The 21663-nt window shown below is 38.6% G+C and overlaps 3 protein-coding genes and 1 long non-coding RNA gene across 16 annotated transcripts in view; 1 reads left to right on the forward strand and 3 right to left on the reverse strand.

The window, feature by feature from the left end:
* Positions 1-3327: 3327 nt before the first annotated feature.
* On the reverse strand, positions 3328-4329 carry LOC134204896 (fas-associated death domain protein-like). Its single transcript, XM_062679692.1, has 2 exons — positions 3839-4329; positions 3328-3781 (listed from the first exon to the last, which is right to left on the reverse strand). Exons 1-2 carry the CDS (start codon positions 4188-4190, stop codon positions 3333-3335), a joined length of 801 nt encoding a protein of 266 aa, XP_062535676.1. The 5' UTR covers positions 4191-4329; the 3' UTR covers positions 3328-3332.
* Positions 4330-9079: 4750 nt separating this feature from the next.
* The window catches only part of LOC134204904 (uncharacterized), a 132077-nt gene continuing 119493 nt past the window's right edge, over positions 9080-21663 (forward strand). For 8 of the 13 annotated variants that reach the window (XM_062679699.1, XM_062679704.1, XM_062679702.1 and 5 more), the window contains exon 1: positions 9080-9555. The gene's annotated coding sequence lies outside the window, so the exon portion shown is untranslated. The remainder of the gene's footprint in view (positions 9556-21663) is intronic. The other 5 variants (XM_062679706.1, XM_062679711.1, XM_062679707.1 and 2 more) reach the window with 1 other exon arrangement.
* Positions 11005-11843, reverse strand: LOC134204901 (uncharacterized). The gene is made up of 3 exons (XR_009978011.1): positions 11819-11843; positions 11672-11749; positions 11005-11612 (listed from the first exon to the last, which is right to left on the reverse strand). It is a non-coding gene; the product is annotated as an uncharacterized LOC134204901 (long non-coding RNA).
* Positions 14734-19517, reverse strand: LOC134204897 (uncharacterized). Its single transcript, XM_062679693.1, has 7 exons — positions 19466-19517; positions 19296-19397; positions 18761-19233; positions 18533-18701; positions 17980-18167; positions 15785-15944; positions 14734-15725 (listed from the first exon to the last, which is right to left on the reverse strand). Exons 1-7 carry the CDS (start codon positions 19515-19517, stop codon positions 15259-15261), a joined length of 1611 nt encoding a protein of 536 aa, XP_062535677.1. The 3' UTR covers positions 14734-15258.

The raw sequence follows: 21663 nt of genomic DNA on the forward strand, positions 1-21663 counted from the left end.
CGGAGGAGTTGGAGATCTCAGCTGACGAATTGACGGCCTATATCAAATCGTCGAAGAACATGAAGGCCCCAGGCTTCGACAGCATCCTGAATCTCGAGCTCAAACACATGAGTGCTCCGTTTTTTGAGCATCGCTTCCCATCGTCCTGGAAGTCAGCGAAAGTCATCCCCATCCGGAAGCCTGGGAAGGATCCTTCCTCCCCCAAAAGTTATCGACCCATCAGCCTTCTCTCAGGGTTATCCAAGCTATTCGAAAAAGCTATTCATCATCGGTTACTTGAGTCTGCCGAAAATCTCAACATCTTGCTCGAGGAACAGTTTGGTTTCCGACGCGGTCGATCAACAGTATACCAATTGACCAGAGTTACCAACGTCCTCAGACGGAACAAGTTTGTCTCGAAAACATCCGCCATGGCCTTACTCGATGTCGAGAAGGCATTTGACAATGTATGGCATGATGGCCTGGTGTACAAACTACAACGCTATAATCTTCCCAGCTACCTGGTGAAAATCATCAACAATTACCTGTCGGCAAGGACATTCCGGGTCTCAATCAGCGGAGCGAGTTCCAATGCGCACAACATCGTCGCAGGCGTTCCCCAGGGCAGTATCCTCGGGCCCCTGCTTTTCAATCTGTTCACCTCCGACATGCCAGAACCTCCAGAAGGCGGCATTCTGTCTCTGTTCGCAGATGACACATCCATCGTCTACAACGGTAGAGTGATCAGAGCGCTAGTGGCAAAACTCCAACGAGGCCTGGATGCCCTGACAGAGTACCTCACCAGCTGGAAGATCTGTATCAACGCGGCGAAGACCCAGGTCATCATTTTCCCCCACTCCAAATCCCCTAAACTTGTTCCGCCTGGGAACTGTAAAATCATCCTCAATGGCACGACTGTGGAATGGGCCAATGAGGCTGGCTACCTTGGCTTGACCCTCGACAGCAAGCTTATTTTCAGGCAACAGGTTGACAAAACGGTGACAAAGTGTAACGTCTTGTTGAAACTACTGTACCCTTTGATCAACCGCCGGTCGTCATTGTCCCTGAAAAATAAGCTTGCTGTCTACAAGCAAATCATCCTCCCTGTGATCGAATATGGCATGCCGGTCTGGGAGAGCTGCGCTAAAACCCACCACCTCAAACTTCAACGGGTCCAAAACAAATTCCTGAGGATGATCCTCAACACCCCTCCCAGGACAAGAACATCCGAGGTCCACCGTCTGGCCGGAATAAAAACCTTACATGAACGCTTTGGTGAGTGTAAAGAAAAGTTTAGGGTCCGTTGCTTGCATTCGGATCAGGCACCAATTAGGGCGCTAGTTCCAATCTAGGTTATCAAATTTTTTTTTTTTGTAAATATTAGTGTACATAGTAGTTAGGTTATCAAATTTTAAAAAACACACCAGCGCCTCCTAAAGGCCGTCATGATACATTATTTTTTTAAAATTAAGTAATAGCATAATAATAATAATAATAACAATAATTGAAATTGAAGTTGGAGGGCCAAGCCGGCCGATCACTGTACATGTATAAAAATGATTGTAGAACAAAACATGTTTTAAATAAAGAAGAATTTTACTACTACTACTAGCCTGTTAGTCGAGTCCCCTCGTTACCAATTTGAATGGTGATCAATTAGGCTTTGAAAGTCGGTTAAGGATTACGCAGCCACAAAGCAAGACCATGCTGAGGGTGGCTGGGTTCGTTTCCCGGACCGGTCTAGGAAATTTTTGAGAAGAAATTTTTTTCGACTTCCCTGGGCATAAAAGTATCATGGGTTAGCCTCATGATACACGAATGCAAAAATGGTGACTTGGCTTAACCCTTTATAAGGCAGTGGGAACTATATTGCCACCAACAAATTATATGTTTTTCTGTTTATTAACAAGAGCTCTACTTATTATTTCCCATTGGTCCCCCCTTGGGAACAGAGGCGCAAAAAAAATTTTTTTTTCACTTATAATGCGTTTTCCGGCTAGGATTTGACTGGTTTTACGTAAAACCTAATTTAATTTTTTTTTGTTAGTACCTGTTTTCCCGCTTGCCGGGCAGTGGCAACTAGGGGGAATGACGGCTTTGGCAGGTTTTGTTCTATTATTGGCAGGGGTTTTTTTTTATGTCTGACTATGCTCAAATTTGGCCTAAACATTCTTTGCATATCAAAGAACATTGTGGCCAAATTTCATAAAATTTGGTCGACAAAAACCCCCCTGCCAATAATAGAACAAAACCTGCTAAAGCCGTCTTTCCCCCTATATTATCACCAATTTTTCAATATTTCCGAACTATTTAATGTATAAACAAACATACATTTAAGTTTAATACCATGTCAACATTGTGTCCTATTGTTGTTTTTGTTAATTTATTGTTTAGATTACTTACTTACTTACTTATGGATCCTGTACACCTCCGGTGGTGCAAAGGGCCGACTTGAAAGATCTCCATCCTGAGCGATGCCCGGCTATCGCTTTAACCTGTTGCCAGGTTAGATTTCGGTCGACTTCTTTTATTTCTTTATTGAGGCTTCGCCGCCATGAGCCTCTGGGTCTGCCTCTGCTGCGATGTCCCGCTGGGTTCCAGTCTAATGCTTGTTTACAGATTTCGTTTCCGATCCTACGTAGAGTGTGGCCGACCCAGCCCCACTTCCGATCCCGAATTTCTGTTGTTATCGGCCTCTGGTGACAACGACGATGGAGCTCGTTGTTTGAGATCCAGTTGTGAGGCCACCAGGCCCGAATTATATACCGCAGTTTGTTTAGATTAATAGAGGTAATAAACTATAGAGGACGCTTGTCGCTGTCGTCACTGGCGAAACATCTTTTGCTGGCGAGGATAGGGCACTAAATGTCAACAAAGGAAAAATCAGAACGTTTTGACAGATAGGTTAGGTACCCAACATGTTTGGGACGATAACAAAGGGAACCGCAGCGACAATCGTCCTCTATAGTTTATTACCTCTATTTTTAGATTCGTCTGCCTTATAAAGGGTTAACTCATGGTGCAGGGTTGACATCTGCCTAAATAGTGTTTTAATTTAAATATAGCCAACTTGTTCATATTACCTGCTTTTTCCTTACATTAACAAAAATAGAGATGTATGAGTATGGGTATCCGAGCCTCCAATAAAAAGTTTGTTTTCGGGGTGAAATGATAACCTTTCGAGAAAGCCAAACATAAGTTGTACTGCTCGCTATGCGAAGGTATGTACATAAATAATGCCTGTTTCTTATTCATATGTGACAAATATGCAATTACAGACAAGGCAAAAGTGGTGTAATTGGAGTGGTTTAGTTTGTTTCGACGTCAACTCAACAACGATTTATACAATTGAGTCATCTTAACAACTTTTCGATTTTATTTTTCAGATCTTTACGCCTAAAGTCCACTAGTGCCTGCAGTAATACGCGGAAGAACATGTCCTGACCGTCTTCCCTTTGCTCCTTCTCGGCCGTTTCTAAGATTTCACCGACAATTGCCTTGACGTTTCTGGGATGCCGGAATTCAATTTCCTCTAGCCGACTGTCACTTAACTGCAAAAGCCTCCCGAAAGTGTTCCAGTTACGGCCAATTTCTTTGCTCAATAGTGTGAAGATTGTGTGTCGATTCTGATTGAACCTATTTCCTGATACTGGTTCGATGTTATCAATGGGAGGCTGGACTGGTTTTGGATCGGGATTAGCCGTTGGTGGTTCTGGGATAGTATTTTCTACAATTGGGTTACCCAACTTGGCTTGCTCAATTTCCTTCTCCAGCAGTGTTCGACGGTCCCGGTAGCGGAGATCTAAAATGTTAGTAGTGCTGTAAAATTGCTTCCTAAATAAAATCAGATTATCTATACCTTCAAGATAGAAACGCTTAATCCAGTTATAGTTCCCCTCCAACGAGGAGCGGTACTTTGCCAGATGTTTTGAGTAATCCAAATCTCTAATAAACTGGTCCAATTTGATCAGCAGTTGTACGTTTAACATACTTAATAAATTCCGCCTTTCCAACAGGAGAAACAGATCTTCTAGTGTCACAGCGCCTTCCAACTTTCTAACGGAAGCTATTTCCTGCATTAGAGCTATTTTGAATTTCTTTACTATTTCCGGTTGGCATGCACAGCTATTACCGGCGATAGTTTTTAGATTTAGGTAGTCTTTACACGTTTGCTCGTACTGAGGGCGATTTAGAAGTAAACTCGATGCCATTAGTGATCAGTTAAGGAATGAGATTTTGTTTCATTAGAAGATACACTTCCGGTTTTAGAAAATGGTATTGTATGCTTTGTTTTCGCGTTGAATTTGATTATTTTTTTTATGACCTTTTTCATCACGACGTCACCAATAAGGTTTTACATCAAACAAACATAACCTCAAAAACTTAATCGAATGAACACAATTTGACATTTATCGGTGGTAGGTTCATGAGGTTCATCCTATCTCCCGCAGCAAGCGGATGAAGCTTTGTTTATATACAAACCACCGATACCTGTCAAATATGGAAGAAATTCACCAGGACGCAGCCGTGGCTACATACGTGTGACGTCACACTGTGAAACCATATTGTTGCAACGGTGTGGTGTACACAAATTTATAGAACAATTTACAACAGGGGCACTATGGTTTGTGCCACGAATTCAAGAACGCAGCTTAATCGAGCATGTCTGCCGTAGCCAGATTAATCTTAACGAAAGACAATTTCGCAGTTGCCAGATTTTAGGAATATTATTAATCAACATCCTATGGATTGAATTATTTTTTCCCGTCAACAATTTGTATTCGCTCAATCAGTTACAAATATATTATGCATCCCTATTCGGCGGCTTATTAAATTTAACAGTACAGACCTGTACAGACACGCACCCTGTGTAAAAGCTTATGGGCGCGCTGTTGCGCAATCGTTGCTTGCGCGTTACCACCGCGAAGAGCTGAGCGTTTTAGAAGAGCGCGACAATAATATGGACATAGTTGATATTTTTACCCATTAACATTAACCATAGATAAATAATACTGACTTTCCTCCAAAAATGTATGAAGAAAATCCTGCTGTTTTCTTACGATCAACATTCTTAACAACCCGTTGCTCCATACGCTATCGTTTGCAACCATAAACGATAGGACTTTAGGACCCAATTTACCTTAAAATTCAAATTTCTTTCAATACAGTCGGGGTTTGCTGGTTGGGATTTTAATACTTGGGTCACTTTTTAGTTGGGCCTCCGCTGGTAAACACGGAAAACGGGATTGAGCGTCACTGGACATCATTTGTGATTTTATTTATTTATTACCAGACTAAGACCGGAGTGGCCTGTGCTGCACATAAAAGTCTTCTCCATTCAGCTCGGTCCATGGCTGCACTTCGCCAACCACGCAGTCTGCGGAGGGTTCGCAAATCGTCCTCCACCTGATCGATCCACCTTGCCCGCTGTGCACCTCGCCTTCTTGTTCCCGTCGGATCGTTGTCGAGAACCATTTTCACCGGATTACTGTCCGACATTCTGGCTACGTGCCCGACCCACCGTAGTCTTCCGATTTTCGCTGTGTGAACGATGGATTGTTCTCCCAACAGCTGATGCAACTCGTCGTTCATTCGCCTCCTCCACGTACCGTTCGCCATCTGCACCCCACCATAAATGGTACGCAACACTTTCCTTTCGAAAACTCCCAGTGCGCGTTGGTCCTCCACGAGCATCGTCCAGGTCTCGTGTCCGTAGAGAACTACCGGTCTAATAAGCGTTTTGTAGATAGTCAGTTTGGTACGGCGGCGAACTCTATTCGATCGGAGCGTCTTGTGGAGTCCAAAGTACGTACGATTTCCAGCCGATCCAGTACGATTGCGTCTTCGAATTTCTCTGCTGGTATTGTTATCGGCGGTCACCAGTGAGCCCAAGTACACGAATTCTTCAACCACCTCTGGCTTACATTGACCTCTCTTGAGCCTCTTCCTATCATGAACTTCGTCTTCGACGTGTTGATCAAACGTATCAGTTTATCCGGAAATCCGTTTTCGTGCATTAGCTGCCATAGCTGGTTCCGATCGATTGTATCCTATGCGGCTTTGAAGTCGATAAATAGATGATGTGTGGGCACGTTGTATTCGCGACATTTCTGCAATACCTGATGTATGGCGAACACCTGGTCTCGGTCTGTGGTAGAGCGTTCACCCATAAATCCCGCCTGGTACAGTCGCGATTCGCTGGTTGGGCTACGACCTCGGCCCAACTAACGAATTCGGTTTTTTAGTTGGGCCAACTGACAGCCATTTGAACACGTGTATTTCGACTTGAACATCACAAATGATGTCCAGTGACGCCCAATACCGTTTTTCGTGTTTACATTGAATTTTGACGTACGGTTGCTTTTTAGTTGGGCCATGGCCCAACCAGCGGAGGCCCAACTAAAAAGTGACCCAAGTATTAAGATCCCAACCAGCGAATCCCGACTGTACTGCCCCACGAACTCTCTTGCAATTGGTGTTAGTCATTTGTGATATTCATGTCGAAATACATGTGTTCAAATGGCTGTTAGTTGGTCCAACTAAAAAACCGAATTCGTTAGTTGGGTTGTGTCATGGCTCAACCAGCGAATCGCGACTGTAGTTGAATCATTTATTTATAATAGTTCTTAGAAATCTTGGAAAAGAGAGTTAATTGATCGATTGATACCACAATCTCCAGAATCTTCCTGACCTTGAAACTTTGGATTGACCCCCTATCTAACCAAAGGACGTAATTCTACGTCAAAAACACTTCGGAAGCTTTTCGCGTACGATAATGGCGTCTTCTGTGGATTTCAGCGTTTGACAATTTGATGAACTTCTCCCCTCATCATGGAACAGGAGGAAAATGGAATTTCAAACCCAAGCCAGATATTAAAGAAGTACAGGGACGGATACACTTTGAAACCCACAGAAGCCGCCATCATGCGCGAAAAGGTGGATGGGATTCTGTACAGTAATATCCCGATTTTATCACCCCCTTGGTGAATTTTGGGTTGATAAAATAGGGAATGTGACAAAATCGTAAAAAAATATTTTCAATTTTTTAATTCATTTCACATGCCTGAACGGTTCCCGTTTTTTGTCGAAAAAACTTAAAAAATCCTTGACAGTACTTAAAAACGATTTATCCAGCTTTCCACGCTCGGTAATGGCGGCTTGTCGCTGTGTAAAAATCAATCGGTCACTGTACTGTTTGACACTAGCTGGAGGAAAGCTCACTGGCGTTCCTGGATGAGGGGAAGGGAAAAAAGGCCTTTTCGCCAGTGAGTTTTCCTCCAGCTAGTGTCAAAAAGTACAGTGACCGATTGTTTTTTACCCAGCGACAAGCCGCCATTACCGATCGTGGTAAGCTGGATAATAAACCACAGGTGGTGAAACTTATTTAATGAAAACCATAGTTGTTTGCGGTATTATTTGCAAAAATAAAAAGAACGACTGAAATTTTGAAATTTTAATGGGTCAATCGGGTCAAAAACGTGGCAAAATCGGGACGGGATATAATCGGATCGAAAACGTGATAAAAGCGGAAGTAGACAAAAGCGAGGAGTGACAAAATCGGGTCTACACTGTATATACTTTCTGTGCCTTCCTTTCTTGAGGACCTGAGGGCGCTCAAGGTTCAGGGCGACTGAAAGCGATTGGCCCAGGATCGAGTCCAGTGGGGAAGGATACTCTATTCGGCGTAGGTCATCGAAGAGATGTAGCCCATCAAGTATCAAGTAAGTATCCTTGCTGTCCGCGTGCAGGAGAAAGATGATTAAATGTCAGCAAGCCTTATATCACATCTTATAGGTGTTAGGCCTGCTATATTAATAGGTGAATACTTTTCCAGACGATTTAGCAACGCTGTTACTTTCGTAAACAAACGCTGCCAGCATTTGCCGCGGCACAAAATGTTGGAGCTCGAACATGACTTTGCGTATGATGGCACTTTTCGAGTTTGTTATCTAACGTCCAACATTGCATTATCACTAAAATAAAAGTGCAATACACCATTCATGAACTAGACTATGTACACGCAGAAAAAACTACGTTAAGAACAAACATATTCTAGATAAATCCAAACATAAATGCAGTTTGTTCTGGCATCAAAAATAAATATGTTTGGATCAAACATATTGTTGCATTTGAAGCGAACCATAACTATGTATTATTGAATCAAATGATGCGTTTCAAGTTGTTTCAACCAGCTAAATGTTTGAAGCAAACATGGATATTATTGTTTTGGTTCGACCACTCATAATATTTTGTTATCAATTCTACCAATTTTCATATTCTGGTAGCATTTGACTACCAGATTTCACAATTCCAAACGTTCATATTTCATTTACTTACCTTTCTGTACCTGAAAAACATCCTTATCATTAATTTGGAAGCAAGAAAACATCTGCTTCTACTCTTGCTTCTACTGCTCTGCTGCTGCCGATCGGATCCGATCCGAACTCGAGTGTTTGTTTACTTTTGCAAGAGCGAGCGAGGGGCTGCCCACTAGTGAATGTATAAAACAAACAGGGATTTAATTTGGTTTTAAAAATAAATATGTTTGATTCAAACATATTACCATTTTGGAAATAAACATGTATATTTTTGAAGCAAATGGATGAAATTTGTATCCGTGATACTTCTACTTGCCATTGTATAAAACAAATTGTTTATTCGAAAAAACAAATTGTTTATTCGAAAAAACTTTTCGTACAATCTTTTTACAATCGCAATACCTTTCAATCCGCAACGATAACAATGCTCAGATTCTGACATCTCTCAATGTTCGATTGGCTCAAGATGGGCGCTTTCGCATGTGTGCACTTTTCGGACAAAAGTCGTTCGGGTATTTGGCCCGGCAGTGGCTGCATGCAAACATTTATTTTCGTCGAGTGCATCAGCAAAGAAAACTTAACGAACATTTTCAAATGCATTTAAATGTCATCGCTAAATGCAACTCTCTCACACGAACGCGAATTTTTATTCTCTCTGCGGGATTATTTGAAAACAAAAACAATATCCACAACCGAATCGAACCAACACGAAGCTGGTGCACATTCAGAAAAGTGACAACCATTGCCGCGGAAGCATCTTTCGCCGCCGTTGTTGTGTAAAGTTGATGTCGCGGGGCTATCAATTTAGATTAATTTCGGTGATAATCATTCCTGGTCAAGAAGTGCGGTGATTGATATTGGACTCCTGGTTGAGACGTTGGCATAATAAAACCGGACTCAGCAGATCAGCGACGCGACGATTCTTCTAATGGCAGAAGCTTGAAGATGAGAAAACTGTGGGGGTGAAGATAAGGAGATCCACAAACAAATCCTGCAGCCAGCCGCTACGGACCGAGAAAAAGATTACGTCGCGAGTGCGCAAATATTTTAATCATTGTGAGAAAAGATAAAACTAGTTCAGAAGACGAAGGTAACTTGCTGCGAGTTTATTCAGGGATTATTTCGGTTGTGGTGATTGTACCTTATTGTACCTAACCGTGGGAAGTTTTTGGCAGTGCGTGTAAAATTGCGTTCATTGAAATTGGAGGAGCTCCAACCATTTTTGCGTCGTTTGCAGGAAGCAGGGATACAAGTGAAAGTAAGTTTTGTTTTGAATATCTACCTGTTTTAAATATCTGTGCTCTATTTAATGAACTAAACTACCTACTTTTATTAGTTTGATTTATAATGTGTTATTCCGATCAATGGGATTTTGAACACTAATAGGGTGGCTGTACCAGTATAGTAAAAACTCGATTTTCACTAAATTTTGAAAATTTTAATTCTTAAAAATTATTTCATAGCATTCATAGTGCTTGCTTATAATAGATGAAAGTGATCGAAAAGGATTCAAAATTTCCCGGGAAAATTTTTGCTCCCCAGTAATGGTGAGGCGTTCCCATAACATAACAGAATCTCATAAGAAACCAATGAGATTCACTATTACAGGAAAATATGTTAGCAAATACTACTATTTTTAGTCCTTGTACCTGGCAATAGAAGAAGCGATTTCGAAAAGAAAACAATATTTTAAAAAATCAACCTATTTTTTCCCGAAATGTAGAGAAGAACAGTTTTCCGTCAATATAATTACATCACAGGAAATGTATTTCTATCAATTGTTATAAATTAAACTATTTGGACCTTCTCTAATACCACTATTACTGGTGCCCCGCCCCTATGGGTTTTTAAGTTAGGGATACGTACCGCGTAAATCCAGAAATCCACGTAAAAACAACTTCAACGAAAATCTTCTTGTGGTTTCCACATATCTGACCTTTTGAAAAAGCGTAAAAAAAAAATTCAAGACCCGCGTAGAAAGCGACCCTACTGTATTCTAAATATTGTGTTGTAAAACTGTACAAAAGTCACTTGAGTCGAGTCAAGTACGAGACACTTACCTTACTGTTGAGGTCGAAATACGTATCTGTCAAGGTACAATTAAGTGGTGGAATTAAATGGGATTGTACAAACTCATCTTATGACAAGTGCAGACATTCCACTAAAAAGTTTAAAATAATTTTCTTAACAAATACACTAATTAACTAATCACAATTCCGCGACATTAAACGTAAAAAATATTTTTCAATACTAGCTCTGGTAAAATCAAAAACACTGTAACACCGATGTTGCGATGATTTTCCTCTGGCTCGAATGAATGAATCCATGATCCAGAACAACATCACAACTCTTACACTATTACAATATACACCAACATTTCAGTACACTGAAAACAGCTTTGTGGTAAAAAATACTATATAGATAAGAAAATTATTTTGAGCTTTTTAGTGGAATGTCTTCACTTGTCATAAGACGAGTTTATACCATCCCATTGAATTCCACCACTTAATTGTATCTTGACAGATACGTATTTCGACCTCAACAGTAAGGCCGTCTTCAGTGTCTCGTACTTGACTCGACTCAAGTACGAGACACTGAAGACGGCCTTACTGTTGAGGTCGAAATACGTATCTGTCAAGATACAATTAAGTGGTGGAATTCAATGGGATGGTATAAACTCTTCTTATGACAAGTGACTATATTGATAGTTTAATTTAAATGCACAACACCAATTGATTTGTGCAGACTACATACCGCATTTATTTCAAACGAAATGTGTAGTGTTTTTTACCATGGCTGCATAATATACAAACAAATGTCAAAATTACTGTGGAGCATGGTTATTTCTACCGAATTACAAAGTTAATAAGTTTACCATTTGTTGCATTCAAAATAACAATTGAGTAGTAAATTCAACTGCATTATATGTAGTATTTTTCTGGATGGAAATTTCTTGTCGACAATTTTTGGCAATTAATGCACGATGATTTAATTGTACAAAATGTTTTATTTATTCTTTAAACTTTTTCTGTGATACATTACGAATACCGTGAAGTACTTAGTATTGCCATTCGCACTGCAATAGTCGACCACGGTGTGACCGACAACCGTGGTTAGCGCTGGTCGTGTAAGACTGTCAAAATCTTCCCCATTTCGTTCGTTCCGGTTGCGTCCTCCGGAAATCAGAGTGTCATGCATACATGTAGACAGACGATGATGAGAGGGTTCTCGTGAGATAACTTGTCCGGTCCGGTTCCGGTTCCATGACGGACGAATTGCGGATCACCTTATCTCGTTAAAATATGGAGCTGTTTCCTGACGGCAGAAAAAATATCTTCGTATAAATTGAATAAACACAAAAAAAATATTCTTACCACTAAAACAAAATACATTCACGATTCCAGTTGCGATTATCATCGACCGATTTCAGAAGCTCCGGGGCTTCTCACGGGCTGAAAAAAGAAATAAAGTTTGACGATAAATACTATTCCGAGTATTGTTCAACAAATTGCCATACATACCGTCAATTAGTTCTTCATCCCTAATCTTCTTCTTCTTCTTTCTGGTGCTCACTTTTGTTCAGTGAGCTGCTGGATGGCACAGCTTGAGCGCTATATTGCCATTCATCCCTAATCAATCCCTTGGACAACAGTTTTTACAACTCGATCGTCTTTTTGCGTCATTTTTTACCGTCATATAACAACAAAATAAAATTTATAATACTTCTTAAGAGAACAAAAATACGTGTTTTGTTGAAAAATGCGAATCAAACTACAGGAGAAGCTGTTGTTATTTTTACTATGTACATGGTAAAATATGCCATGGCAACAATTTATTTTGACTGTACGAAGAGTTGTTATTTTTACTGCACGACCATGGTTAAAATTACTCCACACTTATTTTCAGTGTACACAGAAAGAAAAGGTGCAGTGAAAATTACTATTATAGAGGGTTAAATTAAACGCTACACACCCACGATTTTCAGCTGACAATTCAATTGTTTTATTAGAACTAAAAGAACAGTAATATCTACTATGTTGGAATATTTCTACTTCCAATGCTTTTTACCATGTTTATGGTAATTCTGCCTTTTGTGCGGCATGTGATTCTACTATGAAGGTATTTAAATTTACAATAATAGTTTTTACTCTTACTCTTCGGTTTATGGTATATTTAAACGCATTTGTTACATTACATAACACTATTGTATTGTGATGATGAATAATACATTTGTTCGAATTGATACCAAAAATTCTCTAGTAATTACTTAGAGTAAAATAACTTATTGGATATAGCAATTTAAATTGAATTTCTAACTGAAACTTGATTAAAAAAAATTTCCAAAATATAGATTGTTATTATATTCATGGTATTTAAATTCTATTTAAATTCTAATATGCTGTTCAATTTGATATTAGAAAACATTTGATATCAATTGTAACACCTGTATTATCATACATAATAGTAATCGAAAGGCTTTGATTTATTTCGTGGTTTTTATTTGCAAATTTATACAAAAAACTTCTTTAGCCTTATAAATTTCCTTACATCTACATTATATACGTGTATTGGTGGACCATCAAACAATGACACATTACAAATTTCAAAAAGTGTTTGGATTTCATGCACTTCAATTGACGCAAAATGGTATGAATAATCACCAACATACCATTCTTTACAAACCAATAATAGTTCGTTTTCAAATACAAGCAAATCTTTGATTTCATATAATTCAATTCTGCGCATGTTATGTTCAGATTTAGTAACAAAATCTCCAATCTTATACTCTGTACCTTTGTATGTTGCAACTTTACAAATGTAAAATGCATCAGAAATCAAGTTTTCTCTGGACGATATCGCATTATAATAAGGTAATTCATTTATTTTAATATGCAATGCATTTTTATATGAAATGTTTTGCTTGGTCTCTCCCATATTTATCATATTTTGCATAAAGAACAAATTAGCCTTAATACATAATGTACGACATATGTTTTTTCTTGATGTGATGTTGCGACTATATTGCTTAAACATTTGATGCATGGCCTCGAATCTAAAACTCCATGTATACCTAGGAGGACCAACCTTTTTAATGACATCAACATAATGCAATAGTATATGAAATTTTGGCTTCAACTTCGCACCGAATAATTGCTGATAGTGCGTATGGTGGTACATAATCTGTTCATGTAGTATGCTTAACATTTCATTATTGAAACGTGGGAGTAGCACTATATCTACTAATTCAACTAATGACATCATAAAATTCCAAACTTTGTCGTGCTGTGGAATCAAATCTCCAAAAATAATGGAAAATATCGAACTAAAAGCATCATCTCACGTGCGGTCATTTTGTATGAGGATAATTTAATTTGTTGGTGTGTAATAGTCTTGATTGTCTTTTGTTTCTCAGTCCTGCCATAATCAAACATTTTTATGCGATAATTGATTATACTCAATGAGATTCTTAGCGTTTTAATCATATGTTCAAAAACAAGCGTGAGATCGTAAGCACATATACCATGCGAGAAGAAATCGTGCATGACGTCAACAGCAACAAAGTCTCCAGCATGATAATGCTGAAGCCTATTGAAGCCACATTCCTCTTTAATTCCTGACTCTTTGGAACTTTTAGTTAAATCAATAGCATAATTTTCCTTATTACGGATTGTTGGGATCTAAAATTACAGTTGTCTTGCATTCATTCTTATTCAGTGTACAAAATCTGCAGTACAACAGTGAGTTGAAAGATGTGACATACCCCATAAGTTGGTTTATACCTAAATTATCACCCAGAATAGCCATTAGCACGAAGTACACTCTTACAGGTTTATTCTCTATATTTAGTTCAATGCCATCCTTTTCAAGCTCAATTAATATATTTACAAGGTCCTTTAATGCTGTCGATGGTCCACGTTCTGCAATGTCAGTAGCTTTTACGAATCCAGCAATGAAAATACAACTTAATCGCGATAAATAATGAGATGGTATTGTTGGTAAACTGTAATACAGACCACACACTTTGTGGGTTCCAGAATGAGCTCCTATTGCATCATTCAGCTCTGCTTCATCAGAGTACAGGAACAAAGGAATGACCAATTGTTCACCGTACATAGGCTTTATTGCTTTCCATAACGTTCCATTAACAACATTCGATATGTCGTTAGTCTGCTCTAGTCTTGTCATATTATGCATCGTTTGCTCTAACATGGATGATGTTTCAAAAAACTTTTTTAGTTGGAATTTAATTGGCGCCAGGCAACCTTTCGACACAACGTTCCTTCTTCATCTTTATATTGAATTTCTTGAGGAACTTCTAGCATATTTAAATTTTCTAATTGGGTATTCAACCTATACTCCGTGCATATGAAATTAAAAGGATCTCGCAAATCACTTAGAAGCTCAGCGTTCATAGGATCTTCTCTAATATCTGCTATTTTGCTAATGGCATCTAGTATTGGTACAACAATGTCTTCGGTAATGTTATGTTGCAGTTCGATGGCATCTTTTCTAGTAAGATTTTTTTTGCTAAGTAAACTTATTGTAAAACTTAAAAAGAACTCTCTTAACCTACTTCTTATTTCTAATATTTCTTCTTCTTTGCATTTTAATGGCCTATCGTTATCATTATCATCTACTGTATTATCTCTCGTAGCGTGATCATCTTCAATCGCTTTACTCGATAGTACTTCTGTTACGTCGCAACTTTCAGGTTGATGAGTCGCGATAATATCAACTCCATCTTCAGGATGTTTTTGTACACAAGCGCTGCTTGTTTGAAACGGCGAAAAATGACGAGATGTTATGTGGCGTTTGAAGCGATGCACATCTTTGAAAATCGTTGTAGGTTTACATGCAGTGCACTTAAAATTCGCAATGCTGGGAACTCCATGTTCCACTTGAATATGTTGCAGTAAATTATCGACGTTGGGAAAGAAGTTGTGGCAGAGGTAACAGTCCATTACTTATCTCCTCCGTGGAGAGATTCTAAATATGCGATTAATTGAAGCAGCTGATTATTCTTGGACTTCCTTCTATATTCGATTCCGTAGAAGAACCGGGTTACGAAGCCCCAGAAAGCTTCGCAACTATCTGGAAAACGATAGTCAAGCACGTGCTTCAGCTTGATGATGACATCCAAGCTACGCAAAAGAGACGGCAATTTATACTCAAACTTTCCGGTTACGACATAGAATGCTTCAATGTGTTCAATGCTGCCTATAGCATAAATGCGTGGAGTCATTTGAACTTTTGCTGTTTCGCATTCCTGTCGCAGCGCACGGAGATCTTCAATATACTCGTCGTAGGTTTGCAATAGACAACAGACGTCAAATTGTGCCTGTAGTATTGTTGGAAGCTTTCTACCACTGCTTCGTGTTGGTTTGACAACAGCTTGAAATACGTAGCATACGACCAAATCACGACTATCTGAAACGGGTACAAATATTTAATTTTCAATTCAATTTTGATTCTCAAACTACTTTTACCTTGATAATGGAAATCTGCTAGAGAGTCGAGAAGCTGTCGTGAGTGGTCGTCTTTTATCTCGATGCTTCGGATGTAGTTCAAGAAATTACCGGAGAATGCATTCCATTCGTTGAACAGTTTCTCAGAATTCCCGAAGAGAAAATCAAAGTCTGAATCGATCTGTAAAAAAGGATTTTTTAAATGATGTTATAGTATTTTTTTTTACTTTATTAATGTGTTTTTTTAATATGTAATAGTATTTATTATGTTATAATTATACAATTTCTTTCAATAACTTGTTCAGATGACGAAGTTTTTTACAACTCAACCGATCGACGTGAAAATGTGTATGCAGGGGTTTTTGACTCGTGCCGCAGCGCGAGTGCACAATCGCACGGTCCAGTTTGGTGGCGGCGCGACAATACATCGTCTCTCTCGAGAATGAGATTTCAGTACGATCAAATGAAATCGAATCGTAGAGCGGATTAATTGTAAAGATTAATTGTAAATACAAAAAAAATGTTTGTGCGTTTTGGCGTGAAGATTTGTTGTGGTGCAAGCTCGTGTTATATTGAAGTGGGCAGTATCAAAATGCAAAATTCACTTGTGAGAAAATTGAAAGCAATCAACCTGAGTCAGGACTTAATTTTCAAAAGTAGCCCTTTTAAAGATGCTTTGAATTTTGAATATAGGATAAAGGGCCATTAGGGCAGCACCCTCCATACCCGTTCATTACTCGAACGCATTACAACCGAATTAGATATTTGGTTTTTAGTATATGCTTTGTAATTATAGATCATCAAAACAAAACAAAACAAAAAATCAAGACATTTGGTTGGCCGAGTTATTAACGTTGCCGACGAGAATCGGGAGTGACAGGGAATGATCTGCTTATTTATGACTCACATATCAATATCAAATTTTTGCAAATGCTCTAAGGAGGCATCTTCAAGCTTGTTGTTAAGGCACTACCAAAGCACTTTTCCAATTACTACAATAATTATGATTAAAACTATCCTAGGTGGCCGCAGTAATCCTATAAGCAGACGTTCTGAAGGGTCATATATATGATCGATTTTAGGGCATGGAGATCATTGCAATTCATGCTGCTTAAAAAATGTTCCATCACTTCGTTTTGTTCACAATATTGTTGGATTGCTCAGATGTGGTGCTGAAGCTGCAGATCGAGCCCATGATGTTAGATTATTTGTAATATTTAAGTGCCTCTACAGTACAGCACGAACTTTTACCAAAACAAATCTTCGCCCTAGGAGTTTTACGGGCGCAGCTTTCTTAACGCAACCGGAACTATTTAACTTGAAACTACATTTTCAAATGCTGCTGGAAGTCAGTACGGATTTATTCCCTTTCACGAATGGCTTTTGAGCTGAATTTTTAATGGACAATTACACAATATACAATTTCTAGTATCTCACATCGTAGCTCGGAAAGCAGCATTTTATCCACTATCATCCTGATTTCGCTAATGCTCATGAATAGTTGGTGTTGTTCTGAATGATTCACGAGCCAGGAATGATTAAATTTATTACTATATTTAAACAAAAATTAACTTCACCGAAAACTAATGACCAGTACGTGTCATTTTGTGAACTTAATGAAAACAATTTTTGAACTGTCACTCTGAAGCTTTAAAGGGGGTATTCAAATATTACGTTGCGAAATAGGAGGAACGGGTTGGTTTGACTTTTGTTATGCTACGTTTAGATCTGAATATTTAAACAGCTATTTATACGAAATTAGGTGTTTAGACGTTAATGCTACAACGTTGAATTCAATTGAATTGCCAAAATTTGAACTTATTTAACTTTCTTTTCGTTCAAGTGAGTTGAATGACGGTGTTTAGATGTTCAATTCGAGTGACTTGTTCAATTCTCCTGCCTTGTTTAAGCTTGACATAAATTTGAATTCTAATCAATTGTCTTCCCTTGGCTAATCTAAACGTAACATCACCTATGGGAGGATCTATCCTTACTAGAAAGTGGGTGGCGGTAGAAAACTGACAACGATACATATTTTGGGAATGCATTTTGTGCGATGGTATACGAATACCACAGGTCAGTAACAATAGTGTTACTAAATGTAACATCTATGTACTATAAAACAGAAATAAATGACAGACAGCTATCAGTGGAATATGTTTCAACATATGAATGTTGCAAAGTATTCATCGTTTAGTCAGATTTTATATCCTTACCAACAGATATCCAGTTTCATCGAGGATTCTAGGCCATTCAGATAGTACATCTGCCTTTTCAATATCAGCTTCATTGATAATTGAACGCAAACGCAATGACACTGATTGTTTCCACTTAATCTGAACGTCCTCAGCCGGAGCGAAGTTATTGCGAAGCCAGTTCTTCAGTACTGTTTGCTTTGTGATGTCTACAAATAGGAAAATGTTAAATGTTAGTGTGTTATAATGTTTGTTAATGATACAATACAGCAGTGATTTACTGGTTGGGTCATGGCTAACATTAAATCACTTCGCTAGTAGAGCCATGACACTAAAAAGCTTGTCAAAATTCAGGCTTAGCGTACTTGCGCTGGGATTAACTTTAATAAATATAGTTTGTAGGCTACCAATCATGTACTTAATTAACTAGCATGGTCTCATTGAATTCAAATAATGACGGTGTCAATCGGCGAACAAAATTCCTCCGTAGTCCAATCAGTTAATCAAGGTACATCAAATATAATTTTATCTGTGGATATTTTATATAGATCGATATATACATTCACTGTCTTACCGTCTTCAGAAAGATGCAGTGCAGCATACTTTGCTTCTTGAAAATTGCTTTCCGTTTCCTTAGGAACCTTAAGCAATCTTTTCTTATTCCGATTGTGAAAGCGATCGTAGATTAATCCGGATGGGTGTTTTTTATCAGCTTTGGCGTCCCGGGGATTATAGTAGATCACCTGTTAAGATAAAAGCTTCAAATTCAACTGAATTATATGCAACTATTATAGAAACTTACCGCTAGCTCTGTTGTAAAACGCGCAGCTATAAGTTGAGCAAATTTGGCCATGTCAGGTAACGGAAAATACAGCTCGTTGGCGATGTAATAATCGACAATCGTGTGAGCCAAATATTTTCTATGGGTAGCATCGAGGCACTGGTGATTATGGAAATGTTTTACAACAATTTTACCTTTCTCATTGCGACTGAGAATGTCATTGAACAATTCCGTTGTTACTGTAGTCGGCAATAGACGATGTTTCAGTTGGTTTGATTGTGATAGCAATGTTCTTGGGACTTCCACTGTGTTTACCTCCGGCGAATTTTGTTGTGCGCTTGATGTGCTTGCTGTTTGGTATAAAACGCTGTCTTGCCACAAAACCAACTTTTGTCGAAGGGCACACTTATGCCCGGTCCATTTGGCCACTGAAAAAACGTCGTCCAACGACCTATCGTCCATTCCTTTCAGGTACTCAACTGAGAATCCATGTTCTGTAGACGGATTATGAAATTTTTAATCATATTTATCTAATAAAAACATGATATTTACTTACGGATGAGAATGGCGTAGATTGATGGGCTCAAATTCCATTTTGTAATTAGTTCCTGCAATTTCGGGTCATGGTTTTCCTCTGTGAGCGATTCAGAAGTTTTCAGTGTGAAATTTATCATTTAGAAATATTCATATCCAAGAAATGCTTACCTTCATCAATATCCGGATTATCGGTATCGCCCATCAGTATATTCACTGTTTCTATTTTTAAAAGATCACTCATTTTAATTTTTTTATCAGGAGCATTAATCGAGACAAGTGCGAAGAAAATCTTTTTCACTTTGAATCAAAGAAAATGGCGTTCAGTCAACTTTTAGCACAGACAATTACCATGTTTTTGGTAAAGCTGAACAGAATACATTTTCAGCTGAAAATCGTCGGTTCAATACGCTTGACTTAACCGCAAACATTGTAAGAAAATAAACAAGGAGGTGGGATGATTCGATTACAGCAAATGCACATGGCGCATGTTACCATAAAAATAGTATTTTCCATGAGCAAAGGGGTAGTTATTTTAAAAATAGAATATATTTATTCTGACCAATAGATATATGAGTTGAACTCGAATGAAGCATGGTATGCTGTACTATAATGTGGTAAGGTTGACTACATATTCTGTTGTTATCACAATTTTGACGCACAGTAATTTTGAGAACACTATTATTGTCGTATTTACTAAATACTTTTTTTCTGTGTATGTATGTATGGGCCAATAATTCCAGTCATACAGCCAGTGTTGCCAGATTCACTAATCATTTTAACTCTTCTCAACAACCGATTGAAAACGCGACATATACTATTAATAGGTGAATTGAATCCGTAGTTTGTTCTCATGATAGGTAAGCGAAGGAATTTGCCTTCTAATATTGATGCTAAATTGTCCTAGTAAGGTGAGACGGTATAATGCGCCCCACCTCGCCAAAACTCCCCCCTTTGATTTCTAGAAAACTATAACTAACTATAAACATCTTCAAAAATGTAACGTTTTCCGAAAATATATTTCACTGGTCTAAACGCCCCGTGTAGGCAGGACGATATGCCCTTAGCAACTGGACACAAGCGCGGCGAGCTTGCAGCAGTTACTTCCAAATTATAAGGAAACTGTTGAAATGTAAGTCAAACCTGCTTAAATGGACTAATGTTGGTTTTTTAATGTCAAGCACATAAGGGTTTGTAATCTTTTTATTATGGAATAGATAAAACACTAAAGAAGGGCTATGAAACGTCTTTGGTTAAGGTGAGTGACCACAAATTAGCCCACCAGCGACGTGAGAAGCTCTTGCTTAAAAAAGCAGTTTCGCCCTTTTGATGCCGAATTTGCTTCGATCTTCATATCGAGTCAGGTTTCCTGGATCGCTCAACGGCAAAAGTCTAAGCGCAAACCTAATGAACGTTTTCTGCAATGTTTCAACTCTTTGAATGGCATTCTGGTGGAACACCCCGCAACCGAGCCGTATTCAAGTTTAAAGCGGACTAAGGAACAGTACAGAGCTTTCAGGCAATATGCGTCTCTAAATCCTTTAGCCACACGGAAGATGAAGCCTAGTTGAGCCGATGTTTTCGATGTTACGTATGAAATGTGGTCCTTGAATCCAATAGAATACCCAAGACTTTAACTTTCGAGGACTCACGCCGTTTGAAAAAGTACAACACCTTCGAAAAAATCACGCCTCTCGTTCAATACAGAACTGGGACTGCGTGTGCGGTCCAGGACCAAGCGAGTCCCGGAAGGTTAATAACGGACTCTCGCGTCAGTTTTGAACCTTTCAGATGATAGTCGTGAAGAACAGGTTGATACTTGCGTGTAAAAGTTAGTACCGAACATTTTGAAGGATTGACCACCATTCTGTTCGTTTCACATCAGCCAACATAACTCTTTAGTAGGTCTTGCATCGGCAGCACATTTTATTGTGAACCCTTTGGCATTCGTTGCAGTATATGCAGTTGTATTCAGTTTGTTTTGGCCTTGCATGAATTGAAAAATATAGCCAAAAGTTGAAATTGTAGAGTCCCAATAGTGAATTTGTTTGAAAACTTCATTGAACTAGGATCAATCGTTCGAATATCTTCCTCTCCATTACACAATAAATCATAACCACTAGATTGGGTAGTTTGTCTGACCAATTCCAAATCTACACCAACTAATTTAGCAATCAGAAAGACTTCCAAAACGTTTTTTAAGCACGTTTATTAATCCTTGCAACAGGTGTCTATCTTCTAATGCATTTTAGCCTTCTGAAGCTTGTTATCTGCTTGTTGTTGTCACTTGAATAAAATGCAATTTTTGTTATACCTGCCAACTATAACAGGAGAGCGTTTGTTTGAAATATCATACACTCCCGGCCAAAAGTTTGGGTTCACCCTCAAAA

Source organism: Armigeres subalbatus, unplaced genomic scaffold (genome assembly GCF_024139115.2).
Source record: "Armigeres subalbatus isolate Guangzhou_Male unplaced genomic scaffold, GZ_Asu_2 Contig948, whole genome shotgun sequence".
NCBI classification, from domain to species: Eukaryota; Metazoa; Arthropoda; class Insecta; order Diptera; family Culicidae; genus Armigeres; species Armigeres subalbatus.